Source organism: Aedes albopictus, chromosome 3, assembly GCF_035046485.1.
Source record: "Aedes albopictus strain Foshan chromosome 3, AalbF5, whole genome shotgun sequence".
NCBI classification, from domain to species: Eukaryota; Metazoa; Arthropoda; class Insecta; order Diptera; family Culicidae; genus Aedes; species Aedes albopictus.
This window is the reverse complement of record NC_085138.1, coordinates 429,229,286-429,245,354: the sequence shown is the minus strand read 5'-3', so window position 1 is coordinate 429,245,354 and position 16,069 is coordinate 429,229,286. Positions and strand designations below refer to the sequence as shown.

At 36.9% G+C, this 16,069-nt stretch overlaps 1 protein-coding gene across 2 annotated transcripts; it reads left to right on the top strand.

The window, feature by feature from the left end:
- The first annotated feature begins 1,227 nt into the window (after positions 1–1,227).
- LOC109408685 (uncharacterized) lies at positions 1,228–8,262 on the top strand. Of its 2 annotated transcripts, XM_019682050.3 has the most exons (4): positions 1,229–1,689; positions 1,746–1,959; positions 6,638–7,141; positions 7,211–8,262. In XM_019682050.3, the coding sequence occupies exons 1-4, from the start codon at positions 1,579–1,581 to the stop codon at positions 7,987–7,989; spliced, it is 1,608 nt and encodes a 535-aa protein (XP_019537595.2). In that variant the 5' UTR covers positions 1,229–1,578; the 3' UTR covers positions 7,990–8,262. The 2 variants fall into 2 exon arrangements, with proteins under 2 accessions (XP_029731713.1, XP_019537595.2); XM_029875853.2 differs by having other exon boundaries at positions 1,228–1,689; positions 6,638–8,262.
- Positions 8,263–16,069: the final 7,807 nt, after the last annotated feature.

Below are 16,069 nucleotides of genomic sequence, written 5' to 3'. Positions count from 1 at the left end.
GTAATCCAGTAGAACCAAAAATTATAGTTTTACCCAATGCTGGGCACCCGGTGGACACGGAACAAGTTCTGGGGACCACAGGGTCTCCGACAGAAATGGCCAATTTTTGATTCCAAAATAACCCCATCATGCGACACCTCAAAATTTGCACAATTCCGTGTGTAGTCTAGTAGAACCAAAAATTTTAGTTTTACCCAACGCTGGGCACCCGGAGGCCACGGAACAGGTTCAGGGGACCCCAGGGTATCTGGCAGAAATGGTCAATTTTCGATGATGAAAGAACCCCATCATGCGACACCTCAAAATTTGCATAATTCCGTGTGTAATCCAATAGAACCAAAAATTATAGATTTACCCAATGCTGGACACCCGGTGGCCATGAAACAGGTTCAGGGGACCCCAGGGTATCTGGCAGAAATGGTCAATTTTCGATGATAAAAGAACCCCATCATGCGACACCTCAAAATTTGCATAATTCCGTGTGTAATCCAGTAGAACCAAAAATTATAGTTTTACCCAATGCTGGGTAAATGCCCCCCCCCCCGGTGGACACGGAACAAGTTCTGGGGACCACAGGGTCTCCGACAGAAATGGCCAATTTTTGATTCCAAAATAACCCCATCATGCGACACCTCAAAATTTGCACAATTCCGTGTGTAGTCTAGTAGAACCAGAAATTATAGTTTTACCCAACGCTGGGCACCCGGAGGCCACGGAACAGGTTCAGGGGACCCCAGGGTAACTGGCAGAAATGGTCAATTTTCGATGATGAAAGAACCCCATCATGCGACACCTCAAAATTTGCACAATTCCGTGTGTAATCCAATAGAACCAAAAATTATAGATTTACCCAATGCTGGACACCCGGTGGCCACGGAACAGGTTCAGGGGACCCCAGGGTATCTGGCAGAAATGGTCAATTTTCGATGATAAAAGAACCCCGTCATGCGACACCTCAAAATTTGCATAATTCCGTGTGTAATCCAGTAGAACCAAAAATTATTGTTCTACCCAATGCTGGGCACCCGGTGGCCACGGAACAGGTTCAGGGGACCACAGGGTATCTGACAGAAATGGTCAATTTTCGATGGTGAAAGAGCCCCATCATGCGACACCTCAAAATTTGCACAATTCCGTGTGTAATCCAATAGAACCAAAAACTATAGTTTTACCCAATGCTGGGCACCCGGTGGACACGGAACAAGTTCTGGGGACCACAGGGTCTCCGACAGAAAGCAATTATGCCCTGTTGAAATTTTGATACCGCATTTGAGCTTTCTAGCTTATTTTTCAATAGAAACAAAAAAAAATATAATATGTTTTCTCTTCAAAGAACCAGCAAAAGATAGATCAGCAAGGTTGAAATTTGACAGGCCAAGAATTTGGAGTCAGCCAACTAGCCATCAAAATGACTGTTATTTTTGTTTGGCAAAAATCTTTCGCGGGAGGAACTTAAATATTTATCCAAATATTCCTTCATCACAAGCTCCAACCCTGTATGCTGGACCAAGCGGATCTGGTCTAAGTCGCACAAATGTCTCTGCAACTGGTGATGCTCGAAGGGTTTCAACTTCAGATATGGAAGAACAACAAGTGGCAGCAGCTGAACAGATCGTCGATCATACTTCAGAAAACGTTGCATCAAGTGTTAATCAGAAATTACGGCCTGTTGACAATGGCAAACCAGAGGTAAATTACTAAATGTGCTTGAAAAGCTTTAGCTAAATTTCTGTTCACTTTTTCAGATGCTTTGGCGATCTGATGACTGCAATCATCATCCAGATGATTTTTGTTACATTTGTGGTTACTTTATTACCAGGACAACAACCAAACATACATTGCGAAAAGATACCAAGTTATATGAAGCATACAAGCAATATTTCAACATCGAAGTCGAACATCAAGATAAACAGTGGGTGCCACATTATGCCTGTCATAATTGCACAAGACGGTTGCATGGTACAGTATTTAATTTAGAATGATTTTTTTATCTATACAATACTGCCATTCTAAGCGTATCTGTACCATGTTGTTTTTCAACGAGGTTGACCCATTCGCTCTAACAAAAACAATATTTTAAAATCAATGTCAGAAAGATACATAACGTTATTGTGCTATATTAAGCTATGAAACCTGATGAAAACAAAAATCCAATTAATTTTAAATGGCTTTGTAACTGAGAAAAATGCTACTTGCATTGAATTCAACATAGTTCAGATATGCTTAAAAGGGCAGAATAGACGTTCTATAACTTATTCATATGTTTACGTTTTACTGCTTTTTCTAACAAATGGTTGTGTCAGAAATCTGTTTTTATTTCACTCGAAAAATTTCTGGTATTTGAACCAAAAACAAAACAGTAGTTGGGTCTATGATGATGAATGGACCAATTTCGTTGATTCCAACACTTAGTCATAATAGAAGCCTCTTTTATATATAAAGTAGCCAATTTTATACAGCCAAGTTGTGATTCGCTGAAAGCTTTACTCATCTAATTTTCAAAAAACGACATAGAAGCATGAAATAACTAGCACATTTATTTTATAAATTAACTTTTATGAGCAAAAGATTCTGATCTTGGTGGACCATTGCTGCTTATGGTTGGACCAAATAAATGATCATGGATGAACCAACGAAACATGAAGACATTTTTTCGACTAACCTTTTCTTATTCCTTGTGAATCGCAGCGAAAATTGGACTTCAGGTCAGCATTGTCGTTCCGAAACGAATCGGTGTTGCAAGAAGTGATAACCAATTAATGTACGAGGCTTTCGGTTGGCCAAACGATCGGTAGCGGGCCGCAGATACCGCGCACGGAATCCGGATATGATATTAAAATGATGAAACTTCGGGAGCCTCGGTGTACTGGGCGAATTTCAGGACGAGCAGCTATCCATACGGTCGGGGCGCGATGGCAAAGGCTCTGTTATTTGATATAATGTACGTAGAGATCAAATATTTGCAATTTCAAAACTCTTCCACTTCATTTTGAGACCGACGAACGTTTTGAAATTGACATCGCGCGCAAAGAAAACTGTAAACAAACTAAGCCGGACCTAGTAACCAACGGTGTAATGGTTTGGTCCAACCAAGATTACACCGTTTCGGTATTTTCATAAATAAACTGCATTCAAAAATATTTCGGGGAAACGGTCCATTCGGGGAAACGGTTCATTCGGGGAATCGTTTTTCGAGGGAAAAACTTTCGGAGAAACTTCTTTCGGGGTACTGGTTTTCGGACAAATGTCGGTCAACCGCCAAAGAAGGTTAGATATTTTTGCAATAGAATAACGAAAAAAGATCAGGAAATGAAAAAGAATTTCTATGTTCTCGATGCTACAAACTGAGCATTTTTGGTGCTCCACTAGGGCTTCTAGAAAGCCTTTCTAAAACCATTAATAATTTAAATATTTGGCGGTAATTTAATTAAAACCGATGTGATTTCAATGAAGAAAGAGTCATATTTTGTCATTAGTGAGAGTGTAGTTTGAGTTTTTAAGAAAACAATACATTATTTTGGGTTTTCAAAATTGGTCCAACCATGATCAGTTTTTGGACTGGCCCATTCATCATCATCTACCCTACTTCTAATGTATTTTCCAACAATACCACAAAGAAGTCAAGATGCATGCTCTCGGTTTTTACAAGGCAGCCATTTTTTTAATTCTCTCATATATGTCTTTATTTTTTTTTTAAGATAATTTTTAATCTTTCACAGAAATGTCTTCTTGAGTGCTACTAGAGAATTGTTGAGGAATTCTTCCTGAGATTTCTTAGAAAATTTTACATACTTAGTTTCGACTGTATACACTTTGAAGATGAATGCAATTGAATTCCTAAAGTAACTTTGATGTTCTGCACACCGCAAATTTTTAGCTGCCTTGTATTTGATTGGGCCGATTTTTTGGTTGTGATAAGTTTCAGGTAAAGCTAACTTCCATCCTAAACTCAGCAAAATTAATTGAAAGGCAACCCAGAGATTTCGGTGGGTGTAAAGTGATTGCCACTGGAGTTCCGAAGAAAACCACCAGGGTGATGTTTCAATGAAAGAGAATTATTGTATGAAAGAGGAATAAAATGAAATGTAACATGGGTCATTCCATACCAAATCGACAAATCGATTGGCACATGATATTCCAAGTAATGTTCAAAGTAATTTCAGCAGGTCGGAAATGGCTTATAATGGCCTCAGCTCGATTTGTAACACTCGGAGATTATCCGTTCAACCTACACACTATTTTTAAATTTTGATTATTTTTGAAAAAAATCCGTAAATCGCATTACGTATTTACTGATTTCTGATCAGCCAGGAATCATACCGCTTATCTTTTTATGTCTCTAAAAAGGTTTTTCTGTGTAGAATCTGATAAAAATAATCTCAATATGGTTTTCCTGACATTTCTCTCAAATTTATACGTTTTAATCCGATTTTGATAGATATCTCAAGAACACCCCTTTTATTTCTCGATTTTTCAATTTTAAAAGATTTTTCTGAGAGTTTCCCACTTTTTTCGCTTATTTGTACAGAGTAAAATAAGTATAACCTTCGTGGGATATTGTAAAAGTTGGGTTTCGAGTTATCAGAAAAATTAGCTCCTATTGAATAATATTCAGTTGTTTACTTATAATAGTCATTTATTGCGTTTAACTGTTTCAAAATCAGAATCCCTTACATATATAGATGACAGTAGTCTAAAAAACAGACCAATAAATAAAAAACAATATAAATATAAATATTTTCATCATGAAGAAATCTTCGTTATTAGAGAAAAGTTATAGGATCAGCGTACCATTAAAAATCTTACGCGCCTAAATTTATCCTAACCGTAAACAGACTGTTACGGCACCGATTAATTCAGTTCATTTTAACATCATGGGTGCTCACTCCTGAAAAAAAGTACAAAAAAGACAAAACAACAGTTGAAACTTTGCCTTCAGTAGGACTAAACTGGGAGCACCATGTTGAAAGGTAGGAACTGTACCGTGTAGGCACCAAACTCTGCGCAAAACCCACTAAGCTCAAAAGTTTTTCTTCCAATACAAATTGTTTAAGAGTTCCAAAATTAACTAAATTTTCTCCCAATTACTGTTTTTTCTAGTTGACGTTACATCTAAAAATAGTGCTGAAAAGCATGAAGTCTGATGAATATTTGTCTATAATCAACTAAAAATTGACCAAAATGTCACTTAAGCCACTATGTATCTGGGGGCCCCTCAATTGAAACAGATAGTTCACAATACTGACTTTTATTTCTACTTTATCTACGGTAGAACTATAAGCACAACATCTTATTATTGTTTATCATTGTTCTATCTATGCCAGTTCATTATAGGAGTCCGTTGGGACTGTTCAGCGATTACAGGCAGTGTAGCTCAGAGGAGAATCAATGTACAATTACGACTAGAGCGTTTGTTCGAATGGTTGGGTGGAGGATGGAAAACATTTCTTTATGGTGATTTCAAAGACTAAACATTTGTCATGTATTAGAGTGAATTTTTGATAAAATCTAGAGTCTAGACCAACAGGTGCTCCTCTCACATGTTGGTCTAGTAAGTTGAAAATTCAATCCCACAACAATATCAAACTTGTTTAGGGTAGTATATTAATTATATTGATTAAATGTTTATGTAATTTAGTTTTTTTACTATTACGAATGATATGCTCGATAGGTGATATAATATATGTAATACATGACGATAATAATATTAACCAATGAATGTCATACTGTAGGTTCACATTTCCCTAAATACTCGAAGCACTACTTTAAAATTGTCTATCGTTGTTAATACAAATATTACTCTGTACAAAGAAGCGGAAAAGATGGGAAACTGTCAAAAAAATCTTTTAAAATTAAAAAATCGACAAAAAAGAGGGGTGTTTTTGAGAAATCTTTCAAAATAGGATTAAAACACATAAATGATAGATAAATTTCAAGAAATCCGTGTTGTGATTATTTCTATCAGATTCTACGCAGAAAAAGCTTTTTAGGGACATAAAAAGATAAACAGAGTGACTTCTGGCTGACCAGATATGAGTGAATGCATATTGCGTTTTACGAGATTTTTTCAAAAATAATTAAAAATTCAAATTTTGTTGTGGATTGAACGAATGATCTCCGAGTGTTAGAAATCGAGCTGAGAGTTTTTTAAGGCAGGCTCTATTCAACTAGAATATATAAATTAGTATTTGAAAGATTAGTGGCAAAAACATATGAAAAATTTGTCGATTTGACATGGAATGACCCACATTTTATTTGGATGAATACAAAATGTATCAAGTATCGTAAAACTTTAGTATGGTAAAACATGTATTTTCAACGCAATATGGTATATCAAGATAAGCACTTCAGGTTTGAAATATTTTTGGGAGAAAAGGTATTATTTATTAGTCATTTTAGAAATTTGTAAAACTTAAATCTTCTCTGAGCAGCATTACCATTTTTAAATATTTCTATGTGTTGTATTATAGATTTACTCAGGAAAGAATGAAAACTATTTCATACTTGTCATAACAAAATCTTGTACAATTTTTATACCATCAAAAACTGTTAGCAGAATGTTTATGTTATATTTACTATTTATTGATTCCTTTTAAATTCTCAATTATTCAAATACAAATATTCAAACAAATTTCAGGTTGGTACCAAGGAGAAAACAGATTAATGGAATTTGCTGTGCCTCGGATTTGGCATTCACCTTCAAATCATCAAACCGACTGTTATTTTTGTGTTGTGAATTTGGCTAGTGGTCAAAAAAAGTCAACTTACCCTGATATCCCTTCATCACGTGCGCCAATTCCACATTCCGCTGAACGCCCCATACCTCAACGTACCTGTGAAACGGCTGTTAGTACCACTACAATATCGACAGTTAGTGGAAGTTCTGTCCCAAGTAGTGAGTCTTTACAACTTCAAGGAGGAGTGCTCAATATTCCACATTATCCGAATCAAACGGAAATAAATGATTTGATTCGTGACCTTGCACTCCCTAAAAACAAAAGCGAATTATTGTTATCTAGGCTGAAGCAATGGAGTTTGCTGGATGAATCCGTCAGAATAACATCCCAGAGAACTCGCGATGAAGAGTTTTCCTCCTATTACACCAGCGAAGATGGAATTTGCTTTTGTAGAGATATCGAGGGTGGGTATTTCTATCTATTCGGATGACAACAGCATCAAAACGAAGAAAACTGTATCTCTTTTTTTGCAGGTCTATTTTCTGAAATCGGCATTCCATTGATTGTAAGAGACTGGCGGCTCTTTATTGATGGCTCTTCAAAAAGTTTGAAGGTTGTGCTACTGCACAACCGCGTAAAAAGCGAGCAGTACCCATCTCTACCCATTGCACACTCCATTCTCCTGAAAGAAAGTTATGCCACAACAAAATTGTTATTCAACAAAATTCAGTATGAAAAATTTGGTTGGGAGGTAATAGGCGACTTTAAAATGATTGGTTTCCTAATTGGATTACAAGGAGGGTATACTAAATTCCCTTGTTTCCTGTGCCTGTGGGACAGCAGAGACACAGAGAACCACTATAAAATTAAAAATTGGGAAATCAGAGCCCAATACAAAATCGGCGAAAAAAATGTTAAAAACGATCCAGTAGTGAACATGGAAAAAATTTTAATGCCACCTCTTCATATAAAACTTGGTTTGATTAAGCAATTCGTGAAAGCATTGAATAAGGATTCGGAATCATTTAAGTTTATAACAAAACTGTTTCCGAAACTTTCCGAGGCAAAAATAACTGCCGGTGTTTTTACAGGACCACAAGTAAAAAAACTTATAAAATCGGAATCGTTTCCGAAATTATTGAATGAGAAAGAAAAGGCAGCCTGGAAAAGCTTTCGAGATATAGTTCAAGGATTTTTAGGGAATAATCGTGATCCAAGATATGAGGCCATAGTACATGAACTGATGAAAAATTTTGAAACCATGGGGTCGAATGTCACTAAAGGTGCACATTCTTCATTCTCATTTGGATAAATTTAAAGAAAATATGGGTGTATACTCAGAGGAACAAGGCGAACGTTTTCATCAAGATATAAAACATATGGAGCAACGATATCAGTGCCAAGCAACATCGAAAATGATGGGTGATTATGTGTGGAGTCTCATGCGAGACACAACAACGGAGTATACGCGTCAACCTATTTCGAAATTGCATTTTTAAGTATATTATAGTATGTTATTTTTCAAATAAAAATGTGTGCAAAATGTGTATATTCGAAATATATTTCCTAAAATGTCTCATTCGCATCCAAATAGCTACATTACTGGGAAGAAATCACTTAAGATATATATATATATATATATATATATATATATATATATATATATATTATATATAGCCAAGGGCTGAAAATCTCGATAATAAAGAAAAATATATATATATATATATATATATATATATATATATATATATATTTATACAGGGGGTAGACAAAATGTTTGAGATAGGCAAATTTTATTCGTCTCAAAAAATTTTCAATGAGCTATAACTTTTTGGTTATTATGGTTCATCAAAAATTCTCAAATTTTCACTGCGATTTGTCCCAGCTAAACTATAATTTGTACAAAATTGGGCTTTGCCGGCTAACCCTACATTAAGTTAGAGCAATTTCAGCAAAATGCTTCTTTTCTGAGAGCTATTTTTAAAAGTGTTATATCTCAGGGTATAGTTAACGTAATTTAACGAAACTTTGAACATTCATTATTAATATCTTGATCTTTGAAAAACATTTGACTCAACTGAATTTTTTACACAAGAAGGAAAGTTAAAGCGATTGAAATATTTTTTTCAATATATACAACCAAAGCAAAATTTTTGACATCGTATGAAAATTTATGAAAGTGATTTTTGTTTACTTGAAAAGCCTCCAATACATCTTAATATAAATATATTTGAAACGTAAGTAACAAAACGGCCATCCATAATATAGAAAAGGTAATGCAAATATGTCAAAATCGTATAATGTTTAGAAATTCTCACTTGAAAATTAAATCCGCTTTAACTTTCTTTCTTATAAAAAAAATTCAGATAAGTCAAATGTTTTTCAAAGACCAATAAATTAGTAATGAATGTTCAAAATTTCGTTAAATTACGTTAACTGTACCTTGAGATATAACACTTTTAAAAACAGCTCTCAGAAAAGAAGCATTTTGCTGAAATTGCTCTTACTCAATGTAGGGTTAACCAACAAAACCCAAACCTGTACAAATTATAGTTTACTAGCTGGACAAATTGCAGTGAAAATTTGAGAATTTTTGATAAACTACGCAAAAAGTTACAGTTCATTGAACATTATTTGAGACAAAAAAATTTTGCCTATCCCAAACATTTTGTCTACCCCCTGTATATACATATATATATATATATATATATATATATATATATATATATATATATATATTTATTTGGACACCGTCTAAGATATTCCTATCAAACAGTGAATATTGCTTCTTATTCTATTCTTAAATATAGTTTTGCTAATACTAAAATCATACATATAATAATCACAATTAAATAAGGCCGGAACAAATATCATTTTCTTCTTTTGTCACTTTGCTGTTTGACTCGTCAAGGGGGGGACAATAATAAATAAATGGATTTTGTGAGAAAATACCCGAACAATTAGGCAAAATCACAAAACTCATCGGATTTGTTAAGGAATTTTGTGAGTAGCCCAGATTTCGTAAAAAAAAATTTCATTTTCGTTAAAATTTTATTTTTGCCCCCCCCCTCAAAAATGTGAAATCTGGTCAAAATTTTGCGAGGGGGGGGGGGGGGGTGACATTAGAAGAAATGGAAATTTGTTCCAGCCTAATCGACAACATTCTACAAACGGGTTAAAAAAGCTCCTATGGCCGTCATTTGGTAATCTTAAAAAATCATGCTCTCTCAATGTCCTGGATGGAGCATGAATGTTCAGCATTGCCAATAGAGGACTACATTCTATATTTCCTTGCAGCAAATCAAAAATAAATAATATACGTAACATTTCACTTCTTTCGCTCAAAGTTTCTAGATTGATCAGCCTACATCTGTTTGCATAAGGCGGTAAGCCAATGGAATCATTCCAGGTAGAGATCGCATCGCATATCTAATGAATCTTCTTTGGACACTTTCGAGTATAATTTGTCTAGGAGCCCAAATTTGAATGGCATATTCCAATATACTTCTAACTAGGGATATATATATATATTTATATATATATATATATATATATATATATATATATATATATATATATATATTTATTTATTTATTTATTTATCTAGATCTCTATAGGAATAAGGAAGTTAAAGGAGAATTGTTAAAAAAATTTTTACGAACAATCTTGGATCTTTAAAGAAACTATGATGAAATTCCTGTAAACATCAATGAAAAAACATAGAATAGAGGTATCATGAAATACTTTTTTGGTATAACCGGTAGAAGCAATGCGTGAATGGTTCTCTGGAATAATATCGAATGTTTCATCTCGGAAGAACTTTAGAATAAAATAGAGAAGTTCCATGCAAAAAATCGACAACTGTTACAGGATTCCATGAACTAAAGAAACCCTAAAGGGGATATCTGGATGAATTTATGAAAGATATTCTGGAGTTTCTAATCAAGTAGTTTTTGAAGGGCCTTTCAATGTAATGAAGAGAAACTCTGGCGTTTAGTGTAATGTGATTGGTTTCAATTACTGTTTTCAGAAAAATGATACTGTCGCTAATCGCCTGGCGACCCAAGCCCCCGGTTTGTTTCCCGGACTTTGTGCACTTCTCGGTGATTGCAAAGGCAGCGAAGAAAGACCTTCGAATCCAGGCAGAGTTCATGGTCGAACAACCAACGAAAATATAATATTTGTGAGGTTCATTGTAAAAATACGGTATTGTGTGATAAACCTTTTTTCAGGAAACAAAAAATTTAAAACCATCTGCACACATTTCCCACATTTTCAGAATATCAGACTAATATTCATATGAACTTCCGAGCTTTATGAAGAATTAATTAAAATGCGGTAGTTTATTGGATTTGTTTACCTTAGATCAAAAATAAAGATTTTTATGATACGGTAAAGAGTGCATATGAGTTAGTTTTGAGAAACACATTTTTTACGATTGATTTGAACTTACGGAATTACGTGAATTTGTTTCATGAAAATTCGAAGTTTTGATCATAAATATAGATTATAAAAATATTTTGAATAAGCTTGTGTAGTTTGTTAATTATCATACGAATATTGCGAATTTGTTTCATAAAACAGATAGATTTTGATAATATTTTGTTTTGAGGTTGGTCTTCTTAGGAATTCCTCATAGAAAACCAGATTTTGTAAATTTGTTTGGAATTTCTGAATAGCAATTCATGAAGCTTAAGGTAACATGCTGTGCCATTGAACTTTAATACAAATCAATGATTTTTATGCTTGTTTCTAATAGTTTGCCTCGCATTTTTGAAATAGTAAAAAAAACGGTTAATTCGGCATTCACGTTGCTGAAAAAGTATCATCATACCAAGTTAGCATATAGAATGGTACTCCAACCCAATATTTGCAACAGGTTTGTAAGAACAATATGTTTTGCTTTCTTGTACTCGTAGATGAGGTTCATACGTTAGCATACCACAAAATTTAACGGGATTTTTAGCAGAGACTGAAATGTATCAGAAAGACGAGAAAACATTTTCCATGGTAATTTTTGTTCAAATTGCAAGCCAGTAACGTCTCCTACTGAATTACCTAAACCTCTTTTTACGTCCATCATTGGCTGATTGATAAAAAATCTGTCGCTAATAGAATAGGCAAACTCAAAACTTATACATTTCTTTGACACATCTACATATTCAAGAGAAGTGTTAAAACATATAAAAGTTTTGTTAAAACAAGCCATTGTTTTAATGGCAGAATTTTGTATCGTTCAGCCAATGATGAACGTATAAAAAGGTGAAAGTATACTTATTGAACTTCCCGTAAAAATAGAAAGAGAAAATCGATGAAAAGAAATCGATCATTGCAGACACGTCGTTATGAAACTTAACGCGAGATATATATTTGGAGCTTAGATTGATATTCCTAAGAATTTCTCACAGAAAACCAAATATTTAAAAATTTCTTCGAGAGATATGGAATTTTTTCTTTTCTGCTTGAGACCCTGTGGTCCCCAGAACTTGTTCCGTGTCCACCGGGTGCCCAGCATTGGGTGAAACTATAATTTTTGGTTCTATTGGATTACACACGGAATTGTGCAAATTTTGAGGTGTCGCAGGTTCTTTTATCATAGAAAATTGAGCTGTTGGAAATTGTAGACTAATTTCCTTCCGTGCCTAATGAGTTCCGAGTTCCCTTTAACCATCTAAATGTACGGAGTCAGTTGAAATTACGAGAACATGTAGTGTAAGAGTTTAATGTAACGAACTACAGTATTAGAAGGGTTAGGAGAGCCGCGTCTCGGAGAATTCAGGCATGAGAGTATAATGTAAGTAATAAGCAAAGTAAAATGTGAATTATTGAAATAAAATACCAATTCTTTGCAGTCTCGAAACCGTTAGCTGCTGTCGAGAGGTTTGATTACATTCCGAGAAAGTTGCGTCCCTAACATGACCATTTCTGCCAGATACCCTGTGGTCCCCTGAACCTGTTCCGTGGCCACCGGGTGCCCAGCATTGGGTAAAACTATAATTTTTGGTTCTATTGGATTACACACGGAATTATGCAAATTTTGAGGTGTCGCATGATGGGGTTCTTTCATCATCGAAAATTGACCATTTCTGCCAGATACCCTGGGGTCCCCTGAACCTGTTCCGTGGCCTCCGGGTGCCCAGCGTTGGGTAAAACTAAAATTTTTGGTTCTACTAGACTACACACGGAATTGTGCAAATTTTGAGGTGTCGCATGATGGGGTTATTTTGGAATCAAAAATTGGCCATTTCTGTCGGAGACCCTGTGGTCCTCAGAACTTGTTCCGTGTCCACCGGGTGCCCAGCATTGGGTAAAACTATAATTTTTGGTTCTATTGGATTACACACGGAATTATGCAAATTTTGAGGTGTCGCATGATGGGGTTCTTTTATCATCGAAAATTTACCATTTCTGCCAGATACCCTGGGGTCCCCTGAACCTGTTCCATGGCCACCGGGTGTCCAGCATTGGGTAAATCTATAATTTTTGGTTCTATTGGATTACACACGGAATTATGCAAATTTTGAGGTGTCGCATGATGGGGTTCTTTTATCATCGAAAATTGACCATTTCTGCCAGATACCCTGGGGTCCCCTGAACCTGTTCCATGGCCACCGGGTGTCCAGCATTGGGTAAATCTATAATTTTTGGTTCTATTGGATTACACACGGAATTATGCAAATTTTGAGGTGTCGCATGATGGGGTTCTTTCATCATCGAAAATTGACCATTTCTGCCAGATACCCTGGGGTCCCCTGAACCTGTTCCGTGGCCTCCGGGTGCCCAGCGTTGGGTAAAACTAAAATTTTTGGTTCTTCTAGACTACACACGGAATTGTGCAAATTTTGAGGTGTCGCATGATGGGGTTATTTTGGAATCAAAAATTGGCCATTTCTGTCGGAGACCCTGTGGTCCCCAGAACTTGTTCCGTGTCCACCGGGTGCCCAGCATTGGGTAAAACTATAATTTTTGGTTCTATTGGATTACACACGGAATTATGCAAATTTTGAGGTGTCGCATGATGGGGTTCTTTTATCATCGAAAATTTACCATTTCTGCCAGATACCCTGGGGTCCCCTGAACCTGTTCCATGGCCACCGGGTGTCCAGCATTGGGTAAATCTATAATTTTTGGTTCTATTGGATTACACACGGAATTATGCAAATTTTGAGGTGTCGCATGATGGGGTTCTTTTATCATCGAAAATTGACCATTTCTGCCAGATACCCTGGGGTCCCCTGAACCTGTTCCATGGCCACCGGGTGTCCAGCATTGGGTAAATCTATAATTTTTGGTTCTATTGGATTACACACGGAATTATGCAAATTTTGAGGTGTCGCATGATGGGGTTCTTTCATCATCGAAAATTGACCATTTCTGCCAGATACCCTGGGGTCCCCTGAACCTGTTCCGTGGCCTCCGGGTGCCCAGCGTTGGGTAAAACTAAAATTTTTGGTTCTTCTAGACTACACACGGAATTGTGCAAATTTTGAGGTGTCGCATGATGGGGTTATTTTGGAATCAAAAATTGGCCATTTCTGTCGGAGACCCTGTGGTCCCCAGAACTTGTTCCGTGTCCACCGGGTGCCCAGCATTGGGTAAAACTATAATTTTTGGTTCTACTGGATTACACACGGAATTATGCAAATTTTGAGGTGTCGCATGATGGGGTTCTTTTATCATCGAAAATTGACCATTTCTGCCAGATACCCTGGGGTCCCCTGAACCTGGTCCATGGCCACCGGGTGTCCAGCATTGGGTAAATCTATAATTTTTGGTTCTATTGGATTACACACGGAATTTTGCAGATTTTGAGTTGTCGCATGATGGTGTTCTTTTGAAATAAAAAATTGGCCATTTCCGCCTGAGACCCTGTGGTCCCCAGAACCTGTTCCGTGGCCACCGGATAACCCGTGCCAACCAAATGGCCTCATCAGGTCCGGAACAACATTTATATAATGATTTGTCACTAACAGCGATTCAAAAACACTGTTTCCAGTCGAAATTATTATGATGTGCGAAAATTATGTATCATGTCACACTTAGATCCGCCCGCAGCAAAAAGGGGGAGGGTCAGCGGGGATCCCCACCATATCATTCTTTAGATATACTCTTCCCCTTGATGATGCTTCAAACCGATTGTAATTTGGTGGCCTAGTTTCGGAGAACGAGCCATTTGAAGCCACAAAGTCCCGGCTGGTTAAGGATTGTCCTACAGAAATGAACACCCCTAGTTCCCCATACAAATTTCGGTTTTGAACTGTGGGGCCGCGGTCCATTATTTTTCAAAAATTCCTTCACTATGACACTTCTGGGGTCCCAAACCCCTGTTACTTTTAATTTCATTCCATAGCGTGAACTTTTCTCATTTTTTGTCGAGCAGTGATATTGATATTATAGCTCGCAAATTTGAGACTATGGCGGAAACGTACTTCCGACTAAAGAGTGAAGCCAGGCGAATCGGATTAGTCATTAATGTGTCGAAGACAAAGTACATGATGGCAAAGGGCTCCAGGGAGGAATCACCGCACCCGCCACCCCGAATTTATATCGACAGTGATGAAATCGAGGCGGTTGAAGAATTCGTGTACTTGGGCTCACTGGTGACCGTCGACAACGACACCAGCAGAGAAATTCAGAGGCGCATTGTGGCAGGAAATCGTGCTTACTCTGGACTCCGCAGAACTCTACGATCGAATAAAGTTCGCCGTAACACGAAGTTAACTATCTACAAAACGCTGATTAGACCGGTCGTCCTCTATGGACCCTACGTGCAGAGGACCAACGCGCCCTTGGAGTATTCGAACGGAAGGTGTTGCGTACCATCTACGGCGGAGTGCAGATGGAAGACGGGACTTGGAGAAGGCGAATGAACCACGAGCTGCATCAGCTGTTGAGAGAACCAACCATCGTCCATACCGCGAAAATCGGGAGGCTACGGTGGGCGGGTCACGTCATCAGGATGTCGGATAGCAGTCCGACTAAAATGGTTCTCGAGAGTCATCCGACCGGTACAAGAAGACGTGGAGCGCAGCGAGCTAGGTGGGTCGACCAAGTGGAGGACGATCTGTGGACCCTACACAGAGTGCGGAACTGGAGACAAATAGCCATGGACGAATAGAATGGAGACGGCTACTATGTACAGAAGAGGCCACCCCGGCCTTAGCCTTCAAGCCAATCCAGCCTTCAAAAAAAAAAAATTAAATTCTTCAGGAATCCTTGAATACTCATTGGTGAAATTGTTAAAAAACAAATGAAGAAACTCCTTAGAGCAATTTCTGTAGGAGCTCATCAATGAAGTTCAGAAAAAAAAAATCCATTTTGAATCCTGAATTTCCATAGGAATCTTCCGAGAACTTCCACGAGGTAGCAACTAGTGAAATTGTCAGAAAAGT